At 41.8% G+C, this 27,761-nt stretch overlaps 1 protein-coding gene across 7 annotated transcripts in view; it reads left to right on the forward strand.

The window, feature by feature from the left end:
- The window catches only part of SEMA5B (semaphorin 5B), a 281,602-nt gene that overhangs the window by 206,095 nt on the left and 47,746 nt on the right, over positions 1-27,761 (forward strand). For all 7 annotated transcript variants that reach the window (XR_009727959.1, XM_061370066.1, XM_061370069.1 and 4 more), the window contains 4 exons: positions 619-904; positions 5,225-5,360; positions 8,966-9,173; positions 11,336-11,543. Coding sequence is in view for 6 of the 7 variants with exons in the window: in XM_061370066.1 (XP_061226050.1) it covers positions 619-904; positions 5,225-5,360; positions 8,966-9,173; positions 11,336-11,543 (838 nt within the window). In the remaining variant the exon portion in view is untranslated. The remainder of the gene's footprint in view (positions 1-618; positions 905-5,224; positions 5,361-8,965; positions 9,174-11,335; positions 11,544-27,761) is intronic.

Raw genomic sequence — 27,761 nt, forward strand, 5'->3', positions numbered from 1 at the left:
AAATAATAACAATAATTCTAGGAGAAAAATAATTAAAGAGAGCTTGTTTTTAATACTGTTGGTCTGTGGCACAGTTTTGTTTTATGGACATAAGATAATCTTTTGTGCCTAGAAGCCGGAAAGGCTTTGTGATAAAAGCCAGATGTGATTTTGCTGGGAGAGCAGGTTGAATGTTTCAGTGAGCAATCTAGGGAATCTAATGGATGTGCACAGCATATTTAACACATCGTAAGGTGCACTTCAGAAGCGAATAGGTGAAGGAACCCAATGGGAAAGCTTAAGCTTTGTGTTGTAAAATGAGTATAGGTATAGAGAATAGTAATGCATATGCAAAGCACTGAACACTGAAATCAGTAACGACTTTGCCAATAAAGCTGGGAAACAATGAAGTCTGTCCAAGATCTGAAGTATGGAACTAGAGCTGTATCACCATACATCATTATTTCCATCTACTGTTTTTATGTCCTCTGCTGACTCCAAGCTCCCTCTGGTCCCAGCTTTGACAGCCTGAATAAAGGGAGCTTGTGGCACAATGCATTGGGCAGGTCAGCGAGCATGGATTGATTTGTGACTGGTATAAATCTTTTCAAATGTTGGGTTTGGTTTTCTTTTTTTCAGAGCCTAACTTTATTGCTGCCTATGACATTGGTTTGTTCACCTACTTCTTCTTCCGTGAGAATGCTGTAGAACATGACTGTGGGAAAACAGTATATTCTCGTGTGGCAAGGGTTTGCAAAAATGATATTGGAGGAAGATTTTTGCTGGAGGACACATGGACAACTTTCATGAAGGCCAGGCTGAACTGCTCCCGTGCTGGAGAAATCCCTTTCTATTACAATGAATTGCAAAGCACCTTCTACCTACCCGAGCAAGATCTGATCTATGGTGTCTTCACTACTAATGTGTAAGTTGCACTTGTTTTACTGCCCTTCTTCTATTCCCAGCAGTCTGAGACTGACAATATCCTGATTTCTTAGATACTCTGAGTAATCATTTTCAAAAGATCCTTTGGTTAACTTGAAGGAATAGATGGGTCTGTGCTATCCATCATGGGAATATAGCCTTTAGAACAATGTTTTTAATCCATGGCTCATAGATTCCTGGAGTCCATAAAAGGTGATTGTGCAGTTCTAGGGTAACTTCATTTGATATAAACCTGGGCTGTGACAGGCTTCTGTTTTTTTGTACTGGCAATGCTGCTTGTGTAGTTCAGAGACATGGTCTAAAAATGACCCAACATAAAAACATAATTACATTTCAGCCAGGCTAACTGTTGGGACAATCTGACACAATAATGTGAACATTGGGACTGGCCATGAGGTGGACAGGTACATATGCTTGAGAGAGAAGGACTGGAGGGAGGAGAATGAGGCAGATGGGATCCCAACAGCCTAGACTGAAATCAGCAAATTGCTGTTGAACAACACTTCACAGTAGCAAGGTCATGTGGGCTACAGCATTTGACATTTCCCAGGGGGACTGTACCTCTGCTATAGATTGTTTCAGGTCCACAAATCAAAAGCAGTGTTAAACTCTGAGAGGAAGGTATGATTTCTGAAACTTCATAATCACATTTTCTTGGCTTGATATTGAAAAAACTTGTAATTGGAATGATTTAGTGTAGCTGTGAAAGCACAAAGGAGGAGTTAATTAAAAAACATATTGAAAAAACTCATATATTTTTTAGTCAGGAAAGCTCAAATAACTTTTTCTCTGAAGCCCAAGGCTAGGATGATAAGTTTCAAGCTATAACTGGTCTGCATGGTATTGAGTTTCAATAATACAAGTTCTCCATGGGGGTGTTACCCCTGAAGTGTAAACTAGCGAATGAAAGTCTGAGCGAGTTACTCCATACGACAAGCACTCTAAGTACCTTCCTTGTGCTGCATAGCCAACTTTTTTTTTTGTTTTTGTGTGCAGTGCAGTACTGTTCAATGTGAATAATAGTCTGTTCCCAAGAAGCCGTCAGCAAACCAAAATGAAGCCCCATTGAAGTACACGGGCCTTCCTGTTTTAATGTGTCACTTGCTGGTGTGACAGGGCTTGAACTTCAGTCCTTGAAGTCACAAAGCATCAGCCCCAACTTCTTGAGCTAAAGCATTGTTGGGAATTTCACTATGAGAGTTAACATAGCCTGAATGTTATTCCCACTCTGTAAACGCTTACCTCCTCTGCCAAGCAGTATGTGTTTGGCCACCCTCATCCATCTTCCATGTTTTGTTTCTGCACTACCATTGCCAGTGTCAGCCAAAAGTGAGTCAGCGGAGAAGCAACTACAAAAAATAAACATGGCTGAGCTGTGCACCTTGACTGTGGACTTTGGGGAAAATCTGTCTTGGGATTGAAAGTAGCATTAATAGTGCTCTAAAAACAGTTAGAGAATGTTAGCCAAATATCCTGAACATTAATAGGGAACCTGGCTACTGCTTTAGGCAGTTGAGATTATACTGGGTTTTGTTTTGGTTTTTATTTTGTTTGTTTGTGAGGTTTTTTTCAATCAAGGAGGACTTCTATGCCCATAGTAATAATGTCTTAACTATCCATTTTTCCATTCATCCAGCCAAGAACAGAAGTTGGAAATGAGAAAATTATTAATAAATTGTATTATTTTTATCAAATCATACAATCAGTTTTTGGACTATGAGTGGGGAGACATAGGCAAGCTCTGATTCTCTTCTGCTGTGTCTGTCTCCCAGGTTTAACATGAGACATGATGAGTGTTACCCATATCCTTTGGGTTACATTTAAGTCACTCTTCATACATTAGGGATGCACATTCTCTCTTGTATCTTCTGAGGACAATATAACATGTAACATTTGTTTAATTGAAGAAATAAGTTATTGATAATAGCTGAAGTTAGATCAAGGAGCATTTTGGGTCTACAACATGATGTTCTTTTGAGAGTTCGAAGAGAAAATGTTCCAATTTGTCATCCGACTGGAGAAATAATGGTAATTATTCTTTTAACTTCCACTGGGACTTATATTCTACTGCATGAGCTCTGCATACCAAGGAGGGTTGCTGTATGCTCCAGTCCGAGTTTCTTTATAATCAAACACCAATGCATTGCAAAACTATGACTTGTTTGTTTGCTTTTTTAAAGGTATTCTTATTTTGGAAAATTAATTAATGTATTTAGGGTCATCTTATAACAAGGGGGTATTAGTGGTTATGTTAAAGCCCACATATAGACTTGTTTCATGTTATGTTATACCCAACTGAATCAGTGGGAAAGAGCATTTTGGGGAAGCTGCTGATGAAATATTTAAGATGTTTTTATTAAAAATTTTCTGGGAGGTAGCAAAGACAACGTTAAAATCTCCTTGAACTTAACTTACTCTTTAAACTACCTAGTTAATCACAGGATGTAGGAGGTGGGAATACAGGAGATTGCACCTCTCGCCAGGACAACAGAGGAGCCAGCTGCACAAGTTGATGTCACTGGTTTGAGACTGGGATCCAGCTTTTCATAGTGAGGGATGGGAAATATGCCAGGCCACAGATGGAAAGGAAAACAGGCCACAGATTTAATGGAAAACCTCTTTCCTTTCTCCAGTCTAGCAAAGGGAAAGGGCTAAACTGTGGAGGCCTTAGCATGGCCCTAAAAATATAATTAAAAAAAATTATTTTTGTTAGACTAGTGGGGTTATAGTCTTCCTCCTTCTTTTTTGTTTTCTTTCTCATTCTCCCTTTTTTTTCCCGTAAGTGCCTCAAGGCATTTACTTGTCATCCATCATTAGCTTTGTCTGTGAGCATGCACTGCATCAGCAGTGTTCAGACAAAAGTGGAGAAAGGTTTGCCTCGTGTTCCTTTGACATGTTCAAAGTGAGCTATTCCATCACTCCAGGGATGTAAGGGAGAGGGGCAGGAGCGGAGAATGGGAAGACAAAGCAGGAGGCTCTTCCTGATGTTGTATTGCTTGGAAGAAATATGCTGTGAGAATCTGTTCTTCTGCTTGCCAGCCTGAGGTTGTGGAGCAAGGCTTTTTTTTTTGCTTTTTTTTTTTTTTGCTTTTTTTGTGCAAGAGAGTGTAATTATTGGTTTAGTTTAAAAAATGTGTTCTTTTTAGAGAATTCAAATTGCTTTAATTAGCAGAAAGATACATACAGCAGAGCTTGGGTTATTTAAAAAGGCACCATGACAAGTCAGTCTCTTGTGCTAGCTCTATTTTTAGTTTTATTCTGATATCTTTTCTTCTGAATGTTGTTCTTTTTTTTTTAAAAAAAAAAGAAAGAAACTAAAAGAAGCAGGGGGAAGGGGAGGGCAGGGAGCAGTTTTGAATTTGGGGTTACCACTTAGCACAGGTCCCTGTTTGGACCAGCTTCCTTGAGGTACCCTCACTACCCGGAAAGTGCCCTCCAACCCTCTTGAGGCAAAAGGAGCTGAGCCTGCTCAGGATCTTCCAGAAATGAGTCTCCATGACTGAAATGGAACAGCAAAGGCCAGCTAACTTGTGTGTGAGTCTGACTGGGCAGCAGAGCATCCTTAAAACAAGTTCCCTTCCGAAGAGTCCTTTCTACAGCATCATTTCCGTAGCCATGCCTCCCCTGGCTGGTGCGTGCATGGTGAATTGTGCGCCTGAGACAGATGCTGTTCCCAGCTGGGAACACAAAGAAGTGAACTGTGATCACTGAAAACACGTATTAGCAAGTCCATTTTGCATGCTGAGCTGCTATAACAAGCAGCCTGGTTCACAGTGTCACCCTTTCCCTTCCCCTTCATGCATGTGCATATTTTATTTATATATTTCATATATATATATGTAAATGTATATATATAAAATATTAGGGGATATATTTTATAGCTGAAGATTTCTGGAGCACAAAACAAAATTTCACCTTGTGAAAACACCAGGAGATTAAAAATGAGGTTGTTTGTAATCAATAAAGATAGATGAGTTGTTAAAAAAAAAAAAAATACAACAGACACAAATAATCCATGCAAATTAAACTGTATTCACCTTTCTTGTCCGAACTGCTTCCGTGGCTCTTAAATCACAGACATTTTTAAACCAAGCTTAAATTTCATTCTCAAAATTGTCACGCAACCCCTCTGCATTTTACAATTTATTTATGTATTTTTGCTCCCTATGAGATTGGTATCACTGTACATCTACCTAGCAATTTACATGTATTTTATTTGAGTGGAGCTTGATGTCTCTTATGATGAAAATGTCAGTGTTCTAATGATTAAATTGATTTTTTTTTTCCTCCCCTTTTCTAGAAACAGCATAGCTGCCTCAGCAGTGTGTGCCTTCAATTTGAGTGCCATTACTCAGGCATTTAATGGCCCTTTCCGTTACCAAGAAAATCCAAGATCAGCCTGGCTGCCAACGTTAAATCCCATCCCTAATTTCCAGGTATTGCTGCTGCCCTTCACCTTACTTCAGTCTCTTTTGTGTTCTGTCACGCCAATGGGTTCATTTATGAACATTTTTCCAGGTAGACCCATGGTGCAGATAAATTTTATTTCTCCACATTTATGAGTGTTTTAGTCTCTGGAAAGCCTTGCCACATGTTATTGAGACTGTGGGATTTGTGGCAAAAATGGAATGGCTTTACCAATAATGAGAATGTTCAGAGTTTTTATAATACTGAATAATTTAAATCTCTGTTACACTCATCACCGACACTTGAACTCCAAGAATGTGATCCTCACAAAAGGACATAGAGACATGTCCTCACCAAAACTGGCAAGGATTGAAAGCCGAAGCTGGACAAAGACAAACTAGAATGGAGATAACCTATATTTTTAAAGAAGAAAGATAATTAAACACTGTGGCTGTGTTTTGAGGTGATGAATTTTCCGTCACTTGATAGGGGCCCTAAGGCTAACAGTGTTTCAGTGCAAGATGGATGTCTTTCCAAGACAGAGTAGCTCAGCCAGAAGTTTTGGACATGTTGCAGCAGTAACTGGTGGAAGAGGACACATGAGGATGCTCACAGGTGTTCTGTCTCACCTTAAAAATCTTCAGTTTTATGAAAGAGCAGCTTTCCAGGATTATCAGTTAAGGCCAATCTGAAAATTATAGAGCAACTTCAGTCACTTTATGTACAGATTCAAGCAGTGAGGTGCAGACTATGCATGTGACAGCCACGGTGAACCCAAGTCTTCTGAAGCGTGAGCTGATTTTACAGCTGAGTCCCTTCCCGTTTTGGAAATCCTAGGGCAGATGAACTTGTCTTTCTGTCCTCACTTCCCCATGGTGAATCCTTTCATACCGACTGTGTGAATCTGGCTCTCCTTTATTATGGCAAAGGTGCTGAGCCTCCCTGAAAATGCCATCTGTCTTCAAGCTGGTAATGCCAGGGACCTTCCAAAAAGGACTCTGCAGTCACCTGAAACCACAGCAAGAGCAGATGGCAGACAGTTCCACAGTGCAAGCAGGGACATGCTTGGGTTCTTGCTGAGGAACCTGATTTCTCCCCCTGAATACCCTCATGGCACCTGAGGTGGGGGGCTTCTGCCTGTATAAGGTGGAACAGGTTTGGGCTCTTGATCACCCCTCAGCTTGGTGCACTCAAAACCAAGAAACAAAGCTTCGCTGAAGGCCCCACCATGCCTAACATGGCCAGGCTTTTCCCTTTCATTTTTATTTTTTAATTTATTTTTTATAATCATTATTTTTTTTCATTCTTATTTTAAAGGGAATATTAAGGTTTACTAAGAACTGAGAATCAAGGTCTTTCTGTCCCTTGCGGGGCTAACACAGGAGGAACAGAAAAGGACTTTGGAAAGCACTTCCATGTCACAAAAAGTATCAGATAAAATGTGGAGTGCAAAGATTGCAGCAGCAACATGAAAGAAAAGGGTCAGAGGAAAATAAGGAAAGGAAAAGGAGGTATGTGGCAGACAAAAGGAAGATTGCAAGAAGAGATTAAGATGTTTTTCAAGTACAGGAGGAACAAGAGGTCAGTGAAGGGCCTTCAGGAGATGACAAGGGTAATTTAGTGACAGAAGTGGCAGGTATTGAAAAAAAATTAAATTAATTTTTTTTGCCTCAGTGTTCACAAAGGAAGATGAGGGAAGAATGCTGAGGTTGGTCTGTTTTTTTTCTTTCAAAGAGGAAGGAGAAATACCAAAGGCTATAGAGGATCAGGGCTATGCAGATAATCAGGATATTAGAACAAAACAAAATAAAACCAAACCAGAGGATGAGGTGTGAGCACACAGGCTGCCAATAGACCAAAAGGATTATCTGTGACTTGATGAGAATGGAAAAAAAAAGCCAACAATGACATTCCTGCTGTTGAGACTGCTCCTTCAGTGACACTCTAGGAATGAGAGTGGAGAGAAGAGCATCCAAAGCAAGACAGTAGTGTAAACCAGAAGTATTGGATACAGCAGGAGAGAGATTTAAAAACTCTTTAGAATGTGGGATGAGTCATGAGCGAAAAAGAACCATTGCAATAGAAAAAAACATTAAAACCTACTTGTGGGCACACCAAAACCCCACTGATGTCTCCGTAGTCTGGCTACTCGGGAAGATGTTTAAATGGATAAAAAAGTGACCATGTTCATAAGTGGTGGGAATTAGTATCACTCTGTTCACCTGGTTAACACAAGTTCCAAAATATTGTAGGGCTTAGTACGCCAACCATTAGGATCCATATTTATTCTGTAAATGCGAGCTGAACTCCTGTCAACTCATTTTAGCACACTGGTAAGAGAAACTTTGGATGGTGCACCTGAGAAAGGTAGCCGCACTGCAGAGCTGCTTCGATGCATATCGAGAGTATGCACATGGGATATTTGTACACTGTAGCTGGAGTGCTGTAAATTAACATCCTAATATGCTGTATACTAACTTCTCTTCCATGGAAAGCCAAAAGACCTGAACCCAAAATGAAGAAAAAGAAATCTGTGGGTTTTTCTGTCTAATGAAATTACTCGAGTATGAGCATCACTTAGTGAGAAATGAAGCTGTCCATGGACTGAGTATGGGATTCGGCAGGATTTCTAATTGTAGCACTGACTCCCATGGCCTAGAGCAAGATAAATAACCAGTCACCCATCTTTCTTCTGGAGTAAAGAATTGTCTGTCCATTATGCAGAGCATGGTGGGGAAGAGTGAAGATCCAGCCCTGGATACTGACATGGATCACAAAACTGCATGGAGAGTTTAATCTTGCATCAGCTTTTGAAAATGCTGAATTCTAGAGATAAATGCGAGGTAGAAACTCAGGCTTTAAAATGCACTATCCACCTGATAAGACTTACGATGGTATTTAAAAGACATGAGATGAGCTCTCTTCTTCCTCCCTGTTCTGGATGGACAAGGTCACTGAGTCCTATTTCAGTACGCTTCCTGGTGCTCAAAGATGTATGGACACGGCTTGATCTGCCATTTGCTATGAGCATAGAAGAGCTGCATGTGGGAAGGGGGGAGCTAGTGGCTAACCTGCCTTGCTTCAGATTAAACCAGAGGGGTCTATTCAGATGCCAGCACATCAGAGAAAAGCATCATGGTGAGTTGATTTCTTTGACACAAAACCAACCCATTTTTCAGGGGTTTTAACCTCCAGGTTTTGTGCATTGTGCAGACTGAGGTGCCAGGTAGACCCTGAAAATTATTTGAAATACTTAGAGGCTTCATCACCACGAAAACTTTCCACTGCTGGCTTTAAATCTTTCTACAGCTAATTTTAATTCTTTTTCTCCTTGGTTCGTTAATGCCTTTTGCCCTTCTGGTTTGCTGGCTGCAGGGTATCCCAGGGGAATGAAACACCACATTGCTGGTCTGTGGACCAGCTGTGAGAAACTTTTTTAAAGAGTGGGCTACAGGCCGAAGCTAAGCTAAGGACCTGTGGTAAGGCTAAGAGCCTGATTCTGTGACCCTCACACAGACCCACCTTCCCAGGAAATCAATAGGACATGGGTTTCCAGAAGAATTTCAGGGTTTGGTCTTGGACTGCTGGAGTGGGGAGAAAATGCAGGTGCTGAAGTTCAATCTTCTGTGTTTAGTGTGGGACGCTGAATGATGACAGCCCTAACGAGAACCTGACAGAGAGAGTTCTGCAGGATGCACAGCGCTTATTCCTGATGAATGATGTCGTGCAGCCAGTGACTGTAGATCCGTACGTGACTCAGGACAGCATTCGATTTTCCAGACTCGTGGTTGATATTGTTCAGGGGAAGGATACTCTCTACCATGTGATGTATATTGGAACAGGTAAGAGCATCAGGGCTTAAGAAAGTTCCCTCCACTTGCTCTTAGACCTAGCAAACCTGGGAGCCCAGTTTTGGCACCGTTATACAGTTGTCATTTGATATCATTTCAACACAAAATTGCGTGGAAGTTAGTTTGCGTAAGTAAATTTAAAAGCAGGGTGGAGGACTTGAGGCATAGTCCCAAGTGAACAGACCTACATTGTGGTTAAAAGCAACAATAGCATTTTCCTCCCTTATATAAAAGCATGTTTCAACTAGCCAGGTTAATACATTACAATGGAGAAGAGCAAAGGTTGCTGCTCTGTGCTTATGTGCATGTAGGTTGCCTCTCTGTGCTATGACATACTCATCTCTAAATAAGCAATAATAATACTGAGATTCAGGCTTGCCCAAGGTTTTAATTATGTCATTCTTTGCACTTCCATGTGCCTACTGGTGTATGACTCCCAGTGCTTTCAGGAATGGGCATGCACTGGGTAATGAAGATGGGGAAGCTGAGGCAAGTTTTTTTTTGTGGTAGCATAGAGAGTCTGTGGTAGAATTAACTAAATGATTTAGTATCTTTATTTCTACCTCCATCCTCTAATTAGCAGGATACATTGCCTCTTCTGAAAAGTGTAGATACCTTGGATAAAGGAAAGATGCTGGAGAAGGACAAAGCGTTATAAATGGTTGTCTTAGCCCATATTCATACTAAGGATAAAGGTTAAATTAAATAGTTTGATTAATCAGAGCATATGGCCAGCCTCATGGGTATAAAGTTGTTACCCTCTATTGCAGAAGCTTTGACTTTAGAGTAAGATGGATTGCCTCCCTAAGTGTTACTTTAATCTCACATCTGAATGCAGAGTCATTGCCTCATAATCATGTTACTACCTTCCAGGACTGTGTCATAATTTATCTAACTTTTACCACCACTTACTTCAAAAGTGATCATCTTGGATGTGTTCTAGTAACGTTCCCACTGTGGGAGCCTCCATGGCCATTGTTTATGATGAGAAGAACATACTTAAATGAAAATACAGCATGGTTCTGTTGTTTTGATATCTTGATATTTTAAGTGAGGAGTCACACCTACAAAGCCTAAGAGAAAGCCAGAATACTTTCTGTCTCATATCATCTGTGTAGAAAGGTCCACTGCCATAACCTTGGCTCCTTATTTGTGTTTCCTTTCTGGCCCTGGTTAGAGGTGACTAAAGAGTAAACTCTGCAGGACCTGAAATATTTAAACCAGTGAACTGCTTCAGAGGAGACAGCCCTCCCTAGGGGCAGCCCCGGACACAGACCTAGTCCTGAAACAAAATGAGCCCAAACTTGGGCCTCAGTCTTGTTGCACACTTAAGTCCCTCCCAAGTGGAGGAGAAGCATCTTATGGCAGCCAACCCCAGCACTATAAATTGCTGAGCCTTGGCACCAATATAGAAGTTACCAGGATAGAAAGATTAAGCTTCAGAAACAGTTGGGGCTGACAGACCTTTTTGGGGTTTTAACAAAAAATAGTGTTTAACAAAAAAGGCTACCTCCTTTTCCCCAGCATAAATCTCCCACAGTTTATCAGATCTTTGAATTGTTTAGGTAAGAGCACTGTGAACACAAACATATATGTTTTGCTGTATGCACTGTTCATGCCATAACATCTTGTCAAGCTGGCAAGACGCCTTCTTCCAGGAAGAGGCTCAATTAGATCCATGACCCATGCAGTCATTACCGAGGCCTCTCTGATTTCCATCAGGGCTTCTGCCTCTCTTGTCATTTGTCATGGCATCATATCACACCATAAACCCAAAGAAATACAAACACAAAGGATCAGAAATGATCCCTGCTATCTCAGGTCACCTTGTTGTATAACTCACTGATGATGGGACCAGACTCTTTTCTGCCTCAGTGCTACAACTGGGAAGTGTTTCCAGGTGTCCACTTTCCAGATGGTTCACACCTTTCTGGGTTCTCATTAAAACACACTCACAGGCAGTTTTTGTAATGTCTGAGAACTCTTGGGGATTGTAAGAATGTAGGAGCTCTCTCTACCAATGGGAGGGGGTGACCAAAACTAAGTTTAAAGCAGCTGTGTAAAAATGACAGTGATATTTTACTCTTTAGGTAAGTATGAAATGAAGTCAATGCCTCCAAGATTTACTTGTGCCTTGTTTCTTGTTCTATTAGAGTATGGCACCATCTTGAAGGCGCTTTCTACCACTAACAGGAGCCTGAGGAGTTGTTATTTAGAGGAAATGCAGATCCTCCCTGATGGACAAAGGGAAGCAATCAAGAGTCTCCAAATCCTGCACAGCGACAGGTCACTCTTTGTGGGTTTAAGTAATGGAGTGCTGAAAATTCCTCTGGAGAGATGCTCCATGCACAGAACAGAAGGGTAAGCAAATCTACAGCTCTGATATATTCCACTTCAGGTTAAAAAGAAAGGCACCAGGGAAACATCTTCCAGTCTGATTCAGTTTAGGAGGCTTATTTTCATTGCTACAAGACAAAAGACACTATTGAAAGTACATCTCCTGATAGATACAATCAAGACAGGAGCATGAGAATGAGCAGTATTTTTTTCTGGTAAAAATTAATTAGTCCTCATCAGAAATTAATTGTACATTTACCCAAGAAGGGCATGCAATACTTCTTTTTTTCTCTTCTTTTTTTTTTTTTTTTTTAACTTGACGTTTCACTGTTGCTTTTATTAATTCCATGCGTTTTGCTGGTGGTTCTTACTGGCAGTATGGCTGCAGGTTTCTGAATTTGGGTTGCAGCCAGCCTATCCTGGCTTATCCGAGTGATCACCTTTCAAATGTCTGATGAGACAGGGCTGAGCTGTGTGGCAACTTGTTAATGTTTTTGGAAACCAATAGCTCATGTCAAGTATGTGTGACACCTCTTACACCTGGGTAGATCCTGTGCCTTGATTGTACCTTTCAAAGGGAGTAGGAAAAAAAAACATTTTTTAAATTGTCAGCGTTGCCTCCAGAGCAGTTTTCACACCCAGAAATGTGTGCAGTAGGTTTTTGCATCCAAATGCTGTTCCTCCACTTAAGCAGGTGAAAGAGTGCAATACCAACTGATTGAGACAAATCAAATAATATCCCTGATTCTGTAGTGTGGTCTGCTGCAGGTAATTTCTTGTGTGCATCTCATAAAAATACTCTTCCTTCTCCTCTCTTGCTTTTACTTTCCTCAGTATGAGTTTTGTCTGAAACTGATGGCCTCTTGTTTTGTTAGCAACATCTAAATGGTTTCCCTCTTTCATGGCCTGCTGCAAGATGTCCCGGTTCTCTTGCCAAAAAAAGAAAACCCTGGTATAGAAAATGTCGCCATCATTTTATTTTCAGAAAGAGTTTATCTGTCAGCTTGTACTAAGTTGATGTTTATCTGAGTATAAAAATGCCATCTCTTTCTATTTTCAGTGAATATCTTAATTGTCCCTCTCAGAAAATATAACTTGGTCATTACTGCAAGTTTGACACAGAATTGTTTAATGTGTAAAGGATTAGTTGCTTATATAGACAGGCTGACACAAAAGTGTTTAGTAAGAGAAAGAGAACCACAGCTGGAAAATGCCAGCCTGTCCTCACAGCCCTTAAAAGTAGAGATTTAAAAAGACAGGACATACAGCTGTCTTCTTCAGGCTACCCTGTAGAGTGTCAGTTATTTATGTGGGTATGCACATCCAGCTTCAAAAGAAGTGAGTCCTTCCTTTTCTTTCTTTTCCTAATCTTGAGTTTGGCTTTCCAGTAATTTATAAATCATGTCCCAGTTTCAACCTGCATAAATCCTTTGTCTGACACCTCCTTTAAAACTCAAACAGTGGAGGTTTGCTCAACTGCCTAAAAATGCGACAAGCAGGGAAAAAGCAGCTGCAGCTGAGAATACCTCACAGGAGCACCATCTATTTAGGACTTCAGAGCTGCAGGGCAGTCCCTTGCTAGTATAAGCTTATGACAGCAAAACAAAAACCCAGCTCCAAAGAGGTTCCCTTGTCTGCTGGTGGCCATAATCAGCCTTTATGCATTGCATGGCACTGAGTCCTGGCTGAAATTACTGGGAAACTTGTGTACCAATGCTGTTTTTCTAAAGCAAACTTGCTAGGGGCATTTTTCAGTGAAATAAGGAAGTGGCCCAGCTCTTTTGGGGATGGAGACTCAACCTCTGCCTCTACTGACTAGTTTCATGATACTTATAAGCAATTTAAGGCAGCCACTGGGCAATACCAAAGTACACAAGATAGGGTCTCCTGTCAATATGGTGAGTGCATATGTTAAGCAATGTGGGAGGTCAGAATTTGCTGAATTCTGGTGCTGGCCAGGTAATGTACATTGCAATGGATCCTTTGCCCTGTGGCTGAATCTTGTGGAAAGAATCTGCATTTGAAAAAAAAGGTGGGAAAAAAGAAGAAAACTGAGGAAAGCAAGAAAGGCCATAATTTATTTATTTGTTTAAAAGGTTGTTTGTGATATTATTTTTTAAGCTTAGCTTTTATTTTGGTAGGAAATCAATCAACTGCAAATTTTTCAGCTGCAAATGTTGGAACCCTTTTCCCCTTAGCATCCTGGCTATGTAGGTGATAAGTCAACTTGGCCTTCTTTGCATTTCTTTCAATACTGAACTGTATCGAGAAGGATGTTTTAATTTCTCTCAGTGCATTCCACCTGGCACTTCTCCTGGGCTGTGATTTATTGCTTATTGTTGTGTCTATGTTTAATACATGCCGATATACAGCCACCATGGAAAGAAGGGCTCCCACCCCTACAACACCCCCTGCTTACCTTTTTGTCATGCTGTGACTTCTTGACTGGCCTCCCTGAAAAGCCCTGGTTTCAGCAGTTTCTATAATGCAATCATTTTGATGGTGGTTCAAGAAGCTTGGAGGTGATGGAGAATTTGCACCTCCCAGGCAGGAATACCACAACATTGTTTTCTTTGGCTCTGCCTTATGTTATCAGGAAACTTTGCAGCTTTTTACACCCTAGGGGCTGATGTGGGTTTGTGATTGCTGACTTAGAGCTCTTGACTTCACCAATGCTTTCTCATGGAGCTCTTGACTTCACCAATGCTTTCTTACGGAGCTCTTGACTTCACCCTGCCTTCTCACTTCTCAGTGGAACAGTCGATCATGTATTGAGAGAAAATTGATGCCAGTGTTGATCCCCTCCAGTGATGTTTTCTGTTCTGTTGCTTTAAAACCTTGGGTACTAAGGCTCAGAAATGGGGCTGAGAAAATAGCAGACAGAAAGGGAAAAGGTTTTCTGCCATCTCCTTTACTGTTTATGACATGGCACCAATTTAGTCTCTTAAATGGCGACCAGTAACTCAGCCCCATGTCTTGATGTACTTTGCTGACCCAATGTATTTCTAGGTGTCTGAACAATGTTTTTTGTGTGCACTGACTTGTCCCAATCTGTCTTTTCAGAACAGCCAGTCTTAGCAACAGGGCAACTGGAAGACATCTGTAATGTCAGCTGCCCAAATTTACAGGCTGGACTTGGTTGCAGGGCCCTTGCTGTGCATGTGTGTTTTCCTGTTGTGCTTCAGTGCTGCTGTTCCCAGCTCCAGCTGTTAGGAAGATGTCCAATGCAAGCAAATCTTACAAGCCCTTTGAACATGCAGTTTGTTTTGAAGGCTGCTTTGCAGGGTGGTAGCTTGGCTATGCTTGCTGCTGGATTTTGCATGGCTTTGAAATCTTTCTAACCTCCCTGTAATTTAAAAATGAGCTTGGATTTTTACCTCAAGTTGCCCCCAGGCTCTGGGGAGAGATATCACAGGAGCCAGCACTGCAGTTTTATCACTGACACCACCATATCTCTAGAATGTGTCTGAACAAAATCCTGAATCTGAATTTTAGAGAGGTGCAGGCTTCAGCTGAGGAGCATTCTTTTCAGGTGTGGTCTGTCTGTAGAGGCAGGTTAGTAATTTTTTCAAAGGGTGGGGTGAGATTATTAATTTTAGGAATTGCAGTCAAACAGGAAGCTGATCTGGTTGTTGCAGGGAACACTCTGATCTCTTTGCATTGAGCCTTTGCAGCATCAGGGCTGTGGACCTCTGAGCAGACAGAAACCCTGAGGCAGAAACACCATTGCAGTCATTTTGTAGCCATTGTTTGATTGCACATTCAAATAAGGAAAAGAAAATGTGTTTGGAAAGGAGACCAGCTCTTGCATATACTCTTGAATACCCACATTTTCTGCTCTCCTGGTCCTGAGCAGTTTATTTTAATGAATTTCATGTTACTATTCTTCCTCCCTCCAGTTTTCTGTATAAAATTCGCAGTTTGTATGATGCAGGTTGCAATTTTGGGATGTATGCTGTGGTTGTGAGAATAGTTTGGCTTGCCTGTCCTCTTCCTTTCCATGCTGTGCTCAAATGTAGTTATCCATCAGGTTGTGTGAGTGCCACCTCAGGTCAGCCTCATGCCAGTGAAGATACTCCTGCTTCCAAGGCTATGTGAAGAGCCAGTTCCTCTTGCATGCAGCTATGCCATGTTCTCATTTGAACTCCGCCTGCTTTGTTGACCCAGTTGCAGGAGGTTTGCTGTTGATTGATGCTGAGTTTTTGCCCTCCTACTTGGACTAAATTCTGCCATACATCCCCTCCAACCATGATGCTTAATGCAAAGCTAGCAGAAATGACTCAGCTGATAAGTACTCTGATTTGCTGACTTGAGATCTGTCTGAGAAACACAATTCACCTCTAAATAGCTCTGGGCCAGTGATCAGTCAACTAAGTACACATAAGTGAGTAGCTCCTGAAATGGCTTCAGGGATGTTTTGGAAGAAAAGGGTCAGCAGCTGCAGTAAAGAAGCAGAGTTTTCTGCCCTCTTTTTCTCTCCAAAGTGCAAACCTGGAGCTTCAAGCATGGTCTGGATATCATGTTTGCACTACACTTTAAGGAGGCTAAGATATCACACAAAGGCTTGCTTTGGTTATTATTATTTTCTTATTTTCTTTACTCCTTATATGGTGCAAAATCCTCTGTAACAAAGGAATGAAACACTTGAATTTAGGATTGCAAAAGCAGAATTACAGGATTACCAGATTTCAGGAGTAAAACTGTTATGGAACTTAATTGGAGGAATAATGAAGTCTGGGTAGAGATATAAACATTTCCTATTTGGGGGGAAAGAGTGAATTTAATATGGGCTGGAAATCATCTGACCTCTTCATCAGAATGACAGAAGGACAAACAAGGAACTGTTGTTGGGTAAAAAGCACAGGAGAGAAAATGTTAGAAGAGGCAGGGAAGGGAACAAAGCAGAGGCTGTTCAGTGGAGCCCAGCATCCAGTAGATTGCTGAGGAAATGCTGAGGAAGCATTGATGGCTAGATTGTTCATCAAAGACTTTGAAGATCCAGGCCCTCCTTCTGAGTTGAGACTGTTTAAAATCTGGCCCAGATTTTGTTTTGAAAATCTTCTCCCAGAGAGTTTTTAAAAATGCCCAGTGTTTGCCTCTTTTTAAAAGTAGAGGCAAAAGCAAAGGTATCAGGCTATGAAAATGTTGTGATAAAGTTTAATAATTAATTTCCATCTGTTTTGGCTGATACGGCCTCTCAAAAATTTAGGGAATTAGTTAATTATTGTACCACTAGTAATGCTGAAAAGCTTTGGAAGACTTCATAGGCAAAAAGGAGAGTGCTCAGCCCAGTGTTTTGTCATCCACAGTATCCGATAATATATCAGAATAAATCACTAAACATCTGGTTTGGCATTCTGGTTGCATTTAAGTAAATAGCGAGACTCCCACTGACAGAGAATGAAGACATCAAAAGGAACCATGCTCTTGGAAAGAATGAAGTTTGGTAGATTAAATGGATCTGTGTTCTTTAAATAGAAGTACAAAATTATACTGTTTTCTATATCCTGAAAACACATTTACATCTGCTGTAGCAGGCAATTACTCCCATTTTCTTTTATGTAGCTGTTTATATGTGTAAAGTTAAGCACATCCACACTATTTACAAGATATGGACTTTTAAAATTCAAGGGTATGGTACAGGTCTAAGAAATCTGGATTTCAGGATAGCAGTTGAAGAGCTTCATTTGAATGGTCTGGGAAAGGGATGTGACCACGTATGTCTGAAATCGGAGAAAAAAGAAGGCAAGGGTAAGTGGTAATGCAGTAGGCATGTTTCCAGTAAGATGCCAGAGAGATTGGTTTTCAGTTTCATCTTATTTGACATTATCTTTAATGGCACGGAAGAAAGAAAATAGCATACTTTGTAGATGGCATTTAAGTATGAAGGAATCACAAATAACAGTGAGGAGAGAAATGCAATGTGGGGCCAGTAGGGAAACCAGCAAGAGGCTGAGTTTGAGAAATAAGCCTGTGCTAAGATTGCTGGTTTTAGAATCACCGAGAGAACGCAGGATGAAAGAGTGGAAAGGGGCTCTGCTCCGAACAAGATGAATTATTAAAGTTTTTCCCATTTCTATCAAATGCTCAAACCACTGACATGCTTTGCATGTATTTCAAGCTGCCTGTACACTTTCAGGCTCCCACTTCTAGCTCCAAACTATGTAAATTGCCCCATGTGAATGGTACTGTGGCAGAAAGAGAATTTAGAAGCAGAGAGTCCAGGTCTATGTGACTCTTGAAACAGATGGTCACTTCAGAAAAAGCCAAACAAAATCAGCTAATTTCAGGGCTCCCTGCCTTTCGTCTCCTTACTATCATGACTATGTAGCCAATTTGTTTGGGGGGCCTTGGATTTCCTAGGAGGGAGGAAGAAGCAGGGAGGTTGAACGTGCTGAGGGCTTTAGTTTGCTCCCTGTTTTTAAAGCATACTGCCAACACGACTTAGCTTGCAAGATTAGGAGCAGTTGAGTGTATGGATCCTTTTACCTCTAGTAGGCTGACTTTAGGCTAACTCAGATCAATGATGTCTAGAAGTCATTACCATCTGATGCCTGCTAGGTTCACTATGTGAAATTAGTTTCAGCACAGTGGTGACTGACGGGAAAGGAGGTAGTTTTCTTGGAATGTGTTATGTTAGGATGACATTGATGCTATTATTATACAAACAAGATTAATAACTAAAGCTACCAGCAAGCCCCAGGGCAGATATCCATTGTATCTGTCAATTCTTGCAATTTGCTGCTATTAGGTCATAAGATTTGTATTCTAGGCAATGGCCATATTAAATGACATGGCTCCTGATGCAGGGTCTACAGCCTTACTGCTGTGATGGCTGGTTTGCTTCATGTCTCAAGCTTCTGGGCAGCATTTGCAGTGTAAAAGTCAAATGGGTCCAGTGTTAATGCTGACTGAATATATTGCTACAGACACATTATCAACTTTTTATGAGATGTGCTGTTTTACCTGTTCGGGGAGGAGGAAGTATCTGGAGCCAGAGCAAACTTGTTATTGTTGGTTAAGTTTAAAATTTAAGTACATGTATGTACATAAAATATTTATTAGTTGTAGAAATACATAATATTGTACTGTCTTGGGTCTTTTACATGTTAAAATACCCAAGTACTGTAGACCTATGGGAACACTCCAGTCTGCAAAGGAGCAGGGCTGGAGTTTAAGCATATTCATTTACATAAGTGATGCCCCTTGTTAAAAAGTGGAATGGACATTTTTTGATGGTGTATTTATCACTACATGGAAGAAAACAGTGGGAAGTATGCTGGCAGGACCATTTTTCCCCTTAAATCAATGCTGAATAGCCCTGTAGTGGACAAGAGATGTGTTAGATCCTCAGGGTGTAGTAGGTGGTCTAATACTTATTTGCCTTTTCCACATACATTAACCTACAAAGGCTCTGTCTAGTTCAATCTATATCTTGTTGAGCAGAAAGTAATCATCCAGAGTTGAACAAAATCCAGCTTGAACAAAGCACCTGATGAATATGGATTATTTTGTGCAGCATGAGTGACAACTGTGGACTGTTTTCAGGTTTCTTCATCATCACTCACATTTCTTTCTTAGTTTTCTGCCTTTGCAGCTTTCTTTCCCTTCCTAAATTCCCATTTTTTGCACAGTTTATGTTCTTAAATCATCAGCATCTTGCAGAAGCTAAACCTGTTTGTGTCTCTTGCAGTGGATTTGCTCTTGCCTACACCACCCTTTCTCATCTATCCACCTACGCCAGCAGACTACAGGAATTTGCCATGTTCACACACAAGTCTCAGATCTGCAGCCACAGAACAGAAACACAGGAGCAGAGCACACCTTAATCTGACAGCTGCCTCCAGACAGTGACTGACACAGGGCAAAGACAGGGAATAAACACTTGAGTGCACTGATTTGCCCTAGCTGCCTTTCCAAAAGGATGTCTATTCCCCTCTGCCTCTTTCCATAGGACAGCCTTGGGAGACATGTGTTCTTAAGGCTCAAAAGCATTGTGCTTTGCAATCCAGACAAACGTGCCCCACATTCAGGAATTCCTTCTGGCCATCCGTTTCATTAGGGCTTTAATAGTGTCTGAGCTTTCATGGGGATGACTGATCCCATCACTCAGAGTCCCTCTGTACTTTTGGTTTTATTAGAGGTCAGTTTTGTTTGGCACGGTGACAAGAGTTTCTAATAGTGTTTGTGGAGGAACACTTACTCATTTTTTTTAATAACATGCTTTAGTGATGTAAACATAAATCTAGATTTAATCAGAATTTTTCTTGGGGTGGCATTAATCTTCATATTTGAATAAATGCAATGTTGTTTTATTTCACAGCTTTAAAAATAAAAATAAACACCTAGCCAATAAAGAAGTCACTGTTGCTAAAAGATGATGGAATGGGATGTCAGAAAGTAAGAAATTGAATAGTTTGTTGTGTAGATTGTGCAAGGCCATAATCTATAAACCACAATTGATTAAAGTGATACTGAAAATGGTAGGGCAGGAGGTGAAAACTACCAAGCCAAGGTCCCTGATTTGGAAAGGAAAATGAGACGAAACAGCCTCTGAAAATCCTCTGTGCCCTGCTTCTTTCAAGTAAGTTGCATGTGTTTGGCTCATAAATGGACTTCAGTTTTAGAGGTCGTTTACACCATGGTTTTAATTTATGCATTCAAAACAAATCATGTGCAGAGCAGCAATCACTGATGCTAAGCATGTGTGGGTGATAAATTACGCACACACACATTTCATCTTCTCTGCCTCTGTGTCCAATATGAAATGCCAAAAAAAACAAACCTTGTCTTGTTTATTGCATCTGTAGCCCGCATTAAGGTGGTACCTGTGAGCTGTAGTATGCTCTTCCTGAGTAGTGCCCTGCTCCACAAATAGCCCCATAAATTGCTTCTGAAGTACATGGCTACTTGTCTTGTAGAAAGGGCAGTAGCATCTGGCACGGAATACATTGTATTCACCAGCTGAGAAATGAAGCTGCTACTTGACCAGCGTCTGACTAAAGCAGCTCAGTTCCACTTGGCTTCTCTTCTCAGTGGGGAAAGATAATGGATTTGTACAGATCACTAACTCATCTCTGCAGTTTGAATTTTTAAAGGTATCAAAATTAGAGGGATTGTTTGAATGTGTGGTGCTTTTTTCCCCTTTCTAATCTTATTTTTTTTAAGCCATGAACATCCTTTTGATTCATATTATACTGTTTTCATGCCATTTGGTTTTAGGGAAGACAGAAGTCTGCTCTTCCTTGCACAGGCTTTTGAGGTTGTCAGTAATTATTATTTGGTTCACTGGAAGCTAATATGATTATTTGTTTTGTTCATCCCCTTTGTAGGTTGATAGCAAGGGGTCAGTAAGCTAACCTTGTCTGCCAAGCACAGCCTCATGATTGCAACTAACAGACACAGCTAAAACCCCCTTATTGCTTGCAAAGTCCTGTTCCCTTAAAGTTAAGTGCTTGAAGAGTGCAACAAAGCTGTGAAATTCTGAGGTCTTATTCCCCAAAAGGTCAAGGTGATCTCCTGTGCTGCCCATGCTCCTGAGATGCTGAGCACAAATGAGTGTTGCTCAGTGCCTTTCAAGATCAAGCTTATAAATGTTTTCACTGCATCAGTTGGTAGTGTTACTATCTCTGTGCCTCTAATGAACTACCTAGTGATGCCCATGGGGGTTTAAAGGGCTAGGTCCTATGGCAGTTATCTCCCTGGCAAACATGATGGTCACTACACTTTCAAACTCACCAGCAAAAATGCAGAACCATCTCCTAGTGCAGTGGCAGGGTTTTGTGGGAGGTTTGGGAACAGAGCTTCTCAGTCTTTGGGGCTAGAGCCCTGCCTCTGCAGATCAGCACATCCTGTCGTTTCTTTCCTGTTTGCTTTTAGTCATCAAAAAGGAGTGAGAAGGGGGTAAATGAAAAGAGAGGGAATGATAACTTTATGTTAGGGATAGGCTGGAGAGTATGGAACTCTGTCTGGGGACTGGTGAGCCGTTAACAGAGAGTTTGTGGGTCAGGGTTAAAGGGAAAACAGCAATGGGAGACATTACTGTGGGGATCTGTTACAGATCGCCTGATCAAGAACCTGTGGGTGAAGCACTCTATAGGCAGATAGGAAAAGCCTCACGCTCACCGACTCTCGTTCTCATGGGTGACTTCAACCACCCTGACATCTGTTGGAATGACGGTACGGCCCGGCACAAGCAATCCAGGAGGTACCTCGATTGTGTGGAAGACAGCTTCCTTCTGCAAGTAATAGAGGAACTGACAAGGAGAGGTGCCATGCTTGACCTTGTGCTCGCCAACAGGGAAGGCTCGTTGGAAATGTGGTGCTTCAGGGCAGCCTTGGTTGCAGCGACCTCGAGATGGTTGAATTTGAGATCCTTAGGACAGTGAGAAGAGCGTGCAGCAAGCTCACTGCCCTAGACTTCAAAAGAGCAGACTTTGGCCTCTTCAGGAACCTGCTTAGTCAGGTTCCATGGGATATAGCCATAGAGGGCAGGGGGGCTCAAGACTCTTGGTTGGTCTTCAAGGATCACCTGCTACAAGCTCAGGAATGTTGCATCCCAACTAGAAGGAAGTGCAGCACAAGGGCCGGGAGACCTCCTTGGATGGATAAGGAGCTCCTGAGGAAAATTCAAATGAAAAAAGAGTTTTACAGAAAGTGGAAGCAAGGACAGGCGGCCTGGGAAGAGTACAGGGATGTTGTCTGGGAAGCTAGGAACCAGGTTGGGAAAGCTAAGGCCCAGTTAGAATTAAACTTGGCTAGGGATATTAAGGATAATAGGAAGGGATTCTACAGGTACATAGCAAATAAAAAACAGATTAGGGAGAACGTAGGCCCTCTCAGGAAGCTCTCGGGTGAACTAGCTACACAGGATTTGGAGAAGGCTGAGGTTCGGAATGACTGCTTTGCCCTGGTCTTCTCTAGCAAAGGCTCTGACCGCACCACCCAAGTCTTGGAAGGCAGATGCAGGGACTGTGAGAATGAAGACCTTGGGCCCACTGTAGGAGAGGAACTGGTTCGAGACCATCTTAAAAATCTGAACGTTCACAAGTCCATGGGTCCTGATGAAATCCATCCGTGGGTCCTGAAGGAGCTGGCAAATGAAGTTGCTAAGCTGCAGGTCATCATATTTGAAAAATCATGGCAGTCAGGTGAAGCTCCCGACGACTGGAAAAAGGGAAATATAACCCCCATTTTCAAGAAGGGGAAAATGGATGACCCAGGGAATTACAGACCAGTCAGTCTCACCTCTGTGCCTGGCAAAATCTTGGAGCAGATTCTCCTGGAAGGCATGCTAAGGCACATGAAAATCAACAAGGTGCTTGGTGACAGCCAGCATGGCTTCACTAAGGGGAAATCCTGCCTGACCAATTTGGTGGCCTTTTATGATGGGGCTACAGAACTGATGGACAGGGGTAGAGCAGTTGATGTCATCTACCTGGACTTGTGTAAAGCGTTTGACACTGTCCCACATGACATCCTTGTCTCTAAATTGGAGAGACATCAATTTGATGAATGGACCACTCGGTGGATAAAGAACTGGCTGGATGGCCGCACACAAAGAGTTGTGGTCAATGGCTCAATGTCCAGCTGGAGACCAGTAACGAGTGGTGTCCCTCAGGGATCAGTGTCGGGACCGGTCTTGTTTAACCTCTTCGTCGCTGACGTGGACAGGGGGATTGAGTGCACCCTCAGCAAGTTTGCTGATGACACCAAGCTGTGTGGTTCGGTTGATACGCTGGAGGGAAGGAATGCCATCCAGAGGGACCTTGACACGCTTGTGAGGTGGGCTGATGCCAACCTCATGAAGTTTAACCATGTCAAGTGCAAGGTCCTACACCTGGGTCGGAGCAATCCCAGACAGAGCTACAGGTTGGGCAGAGAAGAGATTCAGAGCAGCCCTGCAGAGAAGGACTTGGGTTTGCTGGTCGATGAGAAAATGAACATGAGCCGGCAGTGTGCGCTTGCAGCCCAGGAAGCCAACCGTATCCTGGGCTGCATCAAAAGGAGCGTGACCAGCAGGGCAAAGGAGGTGATCCTGCCCCTTTATTCTGCTCTCATGAGACCTCACTTGGAGTACTGTGTGCAGTTCTGGTGTCCTCAACATAAAAAGGACATAGAACTGTTGGAACAAGTCCAGAGGAGGGCCACGAGAATGATCAGGGGGCTGGAACACCTCCTGTATGAAGATCGGCTGAGAAAGTTGGGACTGTTCACCCTGGAGAAGAGAAGGCTGCGTGGAGACCTCATAGCAGCCTTCCAGTATCTGAAAGGGGCCTATAGGGATGCCCCTTCATTAGGGATCCCTTTCATTAGGGATCCCTCTTCGTTAGGGATCCCTCTTCATTAGGGACTGTAGTGTTAGGACAAGGGGTAATGGGTTAAAACTTAAACAGGGGAAGTTTAGATTGGATATAAGGAGGAAATTCTTTCCTGTTAGGGTGGTGAGGCACTGGAATGGGTTGCCCAAGGAGGTTGTGAATGCTTCATCCCTGGCAGTGTTCAAGGCTAGGTTGGACGAGGTGTTTGGTGATACGGTTTAGAGCGAGGTGTCCCTGCCCGTGGCAGGGGGGTTGGAGCTCGATGATCTTAAGGTCCTTTCCAACCCTAACTATTCTATGATTCTATGATTCTGTGATAACTGTGAGAGCAAGCACGTCCTGGCAGGTAAGAGAAGTGGAGTTCTTAAGTGTGCAGTTGTGGCTTTTGGTACAAAAGAGCATTTTTGTATGTATTCTGTCTGATAGTAAGAATGGGAATAAGCTTTAGTAATTATTTCTTTCCTTTGGTCTGTCAAAGCCTAATCTCTTGGGTCTGGTTCTATTGATTTTATGATCCATTTATTACACAGTCTAAAGTTTTAACTCTCAGGGGAAAATGACCAAAAGGTAAAGTTATCCAGACCCAGAACAAATTAAAGTAGGAATGAAAAACTTGTGAACTACAAATGTTTAAGTTTAAATGAAGATTCTGAAAGAAGACATCATTTAGGCTATTACAAAAAAGGACATCTTAGGCAGGACCACAGTCTTGGAAGCAGAAGCCTTTTTACAGCACATGCTATTAATGAAGGCTTAGCACTGCCAGGCTTCAAAGGCCCCATAAAAAACTCTTTTGAGTCATAGGTAAGAGTTTCCATTGACTTCAGTGGGCTGTGGGTAGTGCCCCACTTGGAGTCTTAATACTTTTGTTATTCCAGATCACTGCTGTAGGAATTATTGCAACAGCCAACAACAGGGAGGCTTATAGCTCCCAAACAGCAGGCAGCAGGTGAGCTCTTGAGTAAGATCTTATTTTCATGCAAATGTCCTTGGTAAGTGAGAAAAAGGAACTGGAGAAAAAAATACCTTGAATATAGATAAAACTGGAATTGTTTTTCAATTGAGCATTTTCAGTGTATGTCTTTATGCATCAAAAAACACATTTATTATGAGGTGGTGAATTAAAGTGAATCTCTATTTATAGTAATGCCCTATCATAATAAATCCAACCTCTTAGGTATCTGTCAAGAGGCATTCTCCTGAGTCCTCAACAAATTCACTATGGTTAGTAAGATGGCCAGTGAGGAACAGGGGCACTGGCCATGTGGTATCATCACCACCTTAATTCCAAAAGCATCCCACTTTGTGGGATTTCATTAACTATGTCATTAGTATTAATATAGCCAGTGTTAATCTGCTATGCTTGGGTAGTCATCTGGGATAATGTCTTCCCTCTACCTGTGTGAATTATGATGGGAGACAACAGCATGTCATTAGTTCCTTGAGGCATTTCCAAGCCTGCAAATGGGGAGACCTAAGTGGGATATCCCCTGTATGTATGGTATGAAATCTGCCCCAGTGAGCCAGTGGCATAAGTCCCATTGCCTTTGAAACATCAGAATTTCATTATAGTTTCTAGACTCATTTGTATATTATTTAACAGTGTTTACATATTGCCCTGCAAGACTTTGTATCCTGTGGCCTGTACGACACTTTTCAGTGCTCTTATAATATAAAATGGCATTTACCCATAAACATTTCAATTTATTTGAGTTCTGAGCACAGGAAAATGCTGTGATATCTTTACATTTTCTACGCAGTTGTTCCTGATCTACTGACAGTATTATTTCTGAACTCTTTCTATCAGTACATGCACATGTGCATACATATATTTGTCTTTTGCTGTGTGTTTGCTAGTGTGGTTTTACCTTTTAATGACATAAATAAGGGTATATATTCTGAAGATATTGTGGGGATATAAATTAGGGTGAATTTTGAAGTGTTCACTTAAATTACTTGCCAGAAATGTTCTTCTCTTGCAGTAATGCACATTTTAATGATTTTCTGTCTACAAAAGGAAAAAAAAAATGGAGCAAATTTTGTGTAAGTAAATACATTCCTTGTCACCCTTAAGTGTACCACTGTCAACTGTTATAACAGGTTTTTTACCAGAGTTGAGGCAGATGAGTGGGCTCCTAAGGGAGGCAGACAGCGTATCTATTTTGTTTTTAGATTTCAAATAGTTTGGCAGGCCTGCCATCAGATGGGGAGAAGTTCTGGGCTTTGATGGTTGTTAAATTACGGAGTGCATATTTTGACAATGCAGCAGAGCCCGACCTGGGTAGGAATTCATTACACCCAGGATGCGGAGCACAGGGATGGTGCAGCACAGGATGGCCATACCTCCCCACCAAGTGCTGTACTGGGCTTTTCCTGGGGACCAGCATCATGGCCTTCTGACAGCTCTGCAGCTCAGTTACTGATGGCCCATCAGCTGGGGGTCAGTGGTGGCAGCAGGGGAGCTCAGGCTGTGTGTGATTCATTGAGTGGACTGTTAGGGATCTGTAGCTTGCCGCTCTCAGCCAAGAGCAGTGCATTAGCTACATGACATACATTATGATAGTGCCAGCAAAGTGGTCAGTGACTAACTGGGATATATTGCAGCCTGCGGAGTGGCTGAGGGCTGCAGCACAGAACATATGGAGATTATTTTCTGAATTTATGCAGCACATGTTTTCCTATAAATTAAATTCAGAGAAAATGTGTATCATAATAGGGTGATGCTCACAACAGCCTTCCCTGTTATGAATTACAATGACCTCTCTCAGCTCGCTGGGTGCCCAGCGAAATGGCTTCATGCAGTTGGAAACAATAGCATGTACGTGATGCCATGGTCTGAAAGCCTGACCAAAAGGCACTCCAACTAAAAGCAGGGTTTTTTTCTTCCCCACCCCCTGTTGCTTCTCTTATATTGGCAGTGCTAGGTTAACAGTTGGACTCAATGATCGTAACGGTCTTTTCCAACCTAAATGATTCTATGATTCTGTTATTCTCTCTAGGAACTACCCAGTATCCTACTGAAGTGCTGAGCAGCCAAGAGGATGGATAGATGACCTGCTTCACAATTAACTGGGTGCTGCCCTTGTTGAGGGTCTGTTGGATGGCAAAGGCAGCTCTGGATGCGGCTGCAGCCCCACTTTGTGGGTGAGGGTAGTGTGGGTTGCCAAAACAGCAGGATGGGCGTCCTTAGCCAGAATAATGAGCAGAACAGTATGTGTCCCTTCTGTGTGCTTAGACTGAGGATCCCAAGTCTTTTCTAGACAAATATTTGATGTTCTGTTGCCTGGGGCTAGGACAAAATCATCTTTGCCTTTTCCTTGGATGCACTAAAGCAGCTGAAGGAAAAATGTGATAGAGACAGTCATTTCCTAAAGCATGAAAGTTATGTTCCTTACAGCTCTGTGTGTGAAATCTTTGGTAGAGGAAATGTAGGAGCTGCCATGCAGAAGCAAACTGGAAACTAATAATGTAAATACATTTACATGTATGTGTGTGTCTATATGTGTGTGTGTGTAAAGCAACGGGTACCAGGCAGAAAAGCAGTTTAGGGTTTTCTTTGGGACGAATCACTGTGGAGTCATTACAGATGATAGAGTATTTTCAGCTGTGCTTAAGGGACTTGCTCTTTCATTTGCAGCTGATTACAGGCTAATAGGATTTCAAAGATTTCTGGGAGGGAACAGTTCACATCTCATTGCATTTTGCTTGGTTTTTTTTTTCTTTTTTGATGTTTTATTTATCATACTGATTCTTACCCTTAGAATAAATTTTATTACTCTCCTGTTTAGCTTCTTGAACTGAGTTTTTCCCTCGGTCCCTTGCTGCTGTATAATAGACAGTTTTTAAATAATTTTTGATTTCTGGAAGGATCCTGTCAGCATTTTGTGTGATAGAAGAGAATAGGTCATTGGAATAAAAAATA

Source organism: Neopsephotus bourkii, unplaced genomic scaffold (genome assembly GCF_033783945.1).
Source record: "Neopsephotus bourkii isolate Nb327-2 ecotype Australia unplaced genomic scaffold, CSIRO-AGI_Nbou_v1 NB_1526, whole genome shotgun sequence".
NCBI lineage: Eukaryota > Metazoa > Chordata > Aves > Psittaciformes > Psittacidae > Neopsephotus > Neopsephotus bourkii.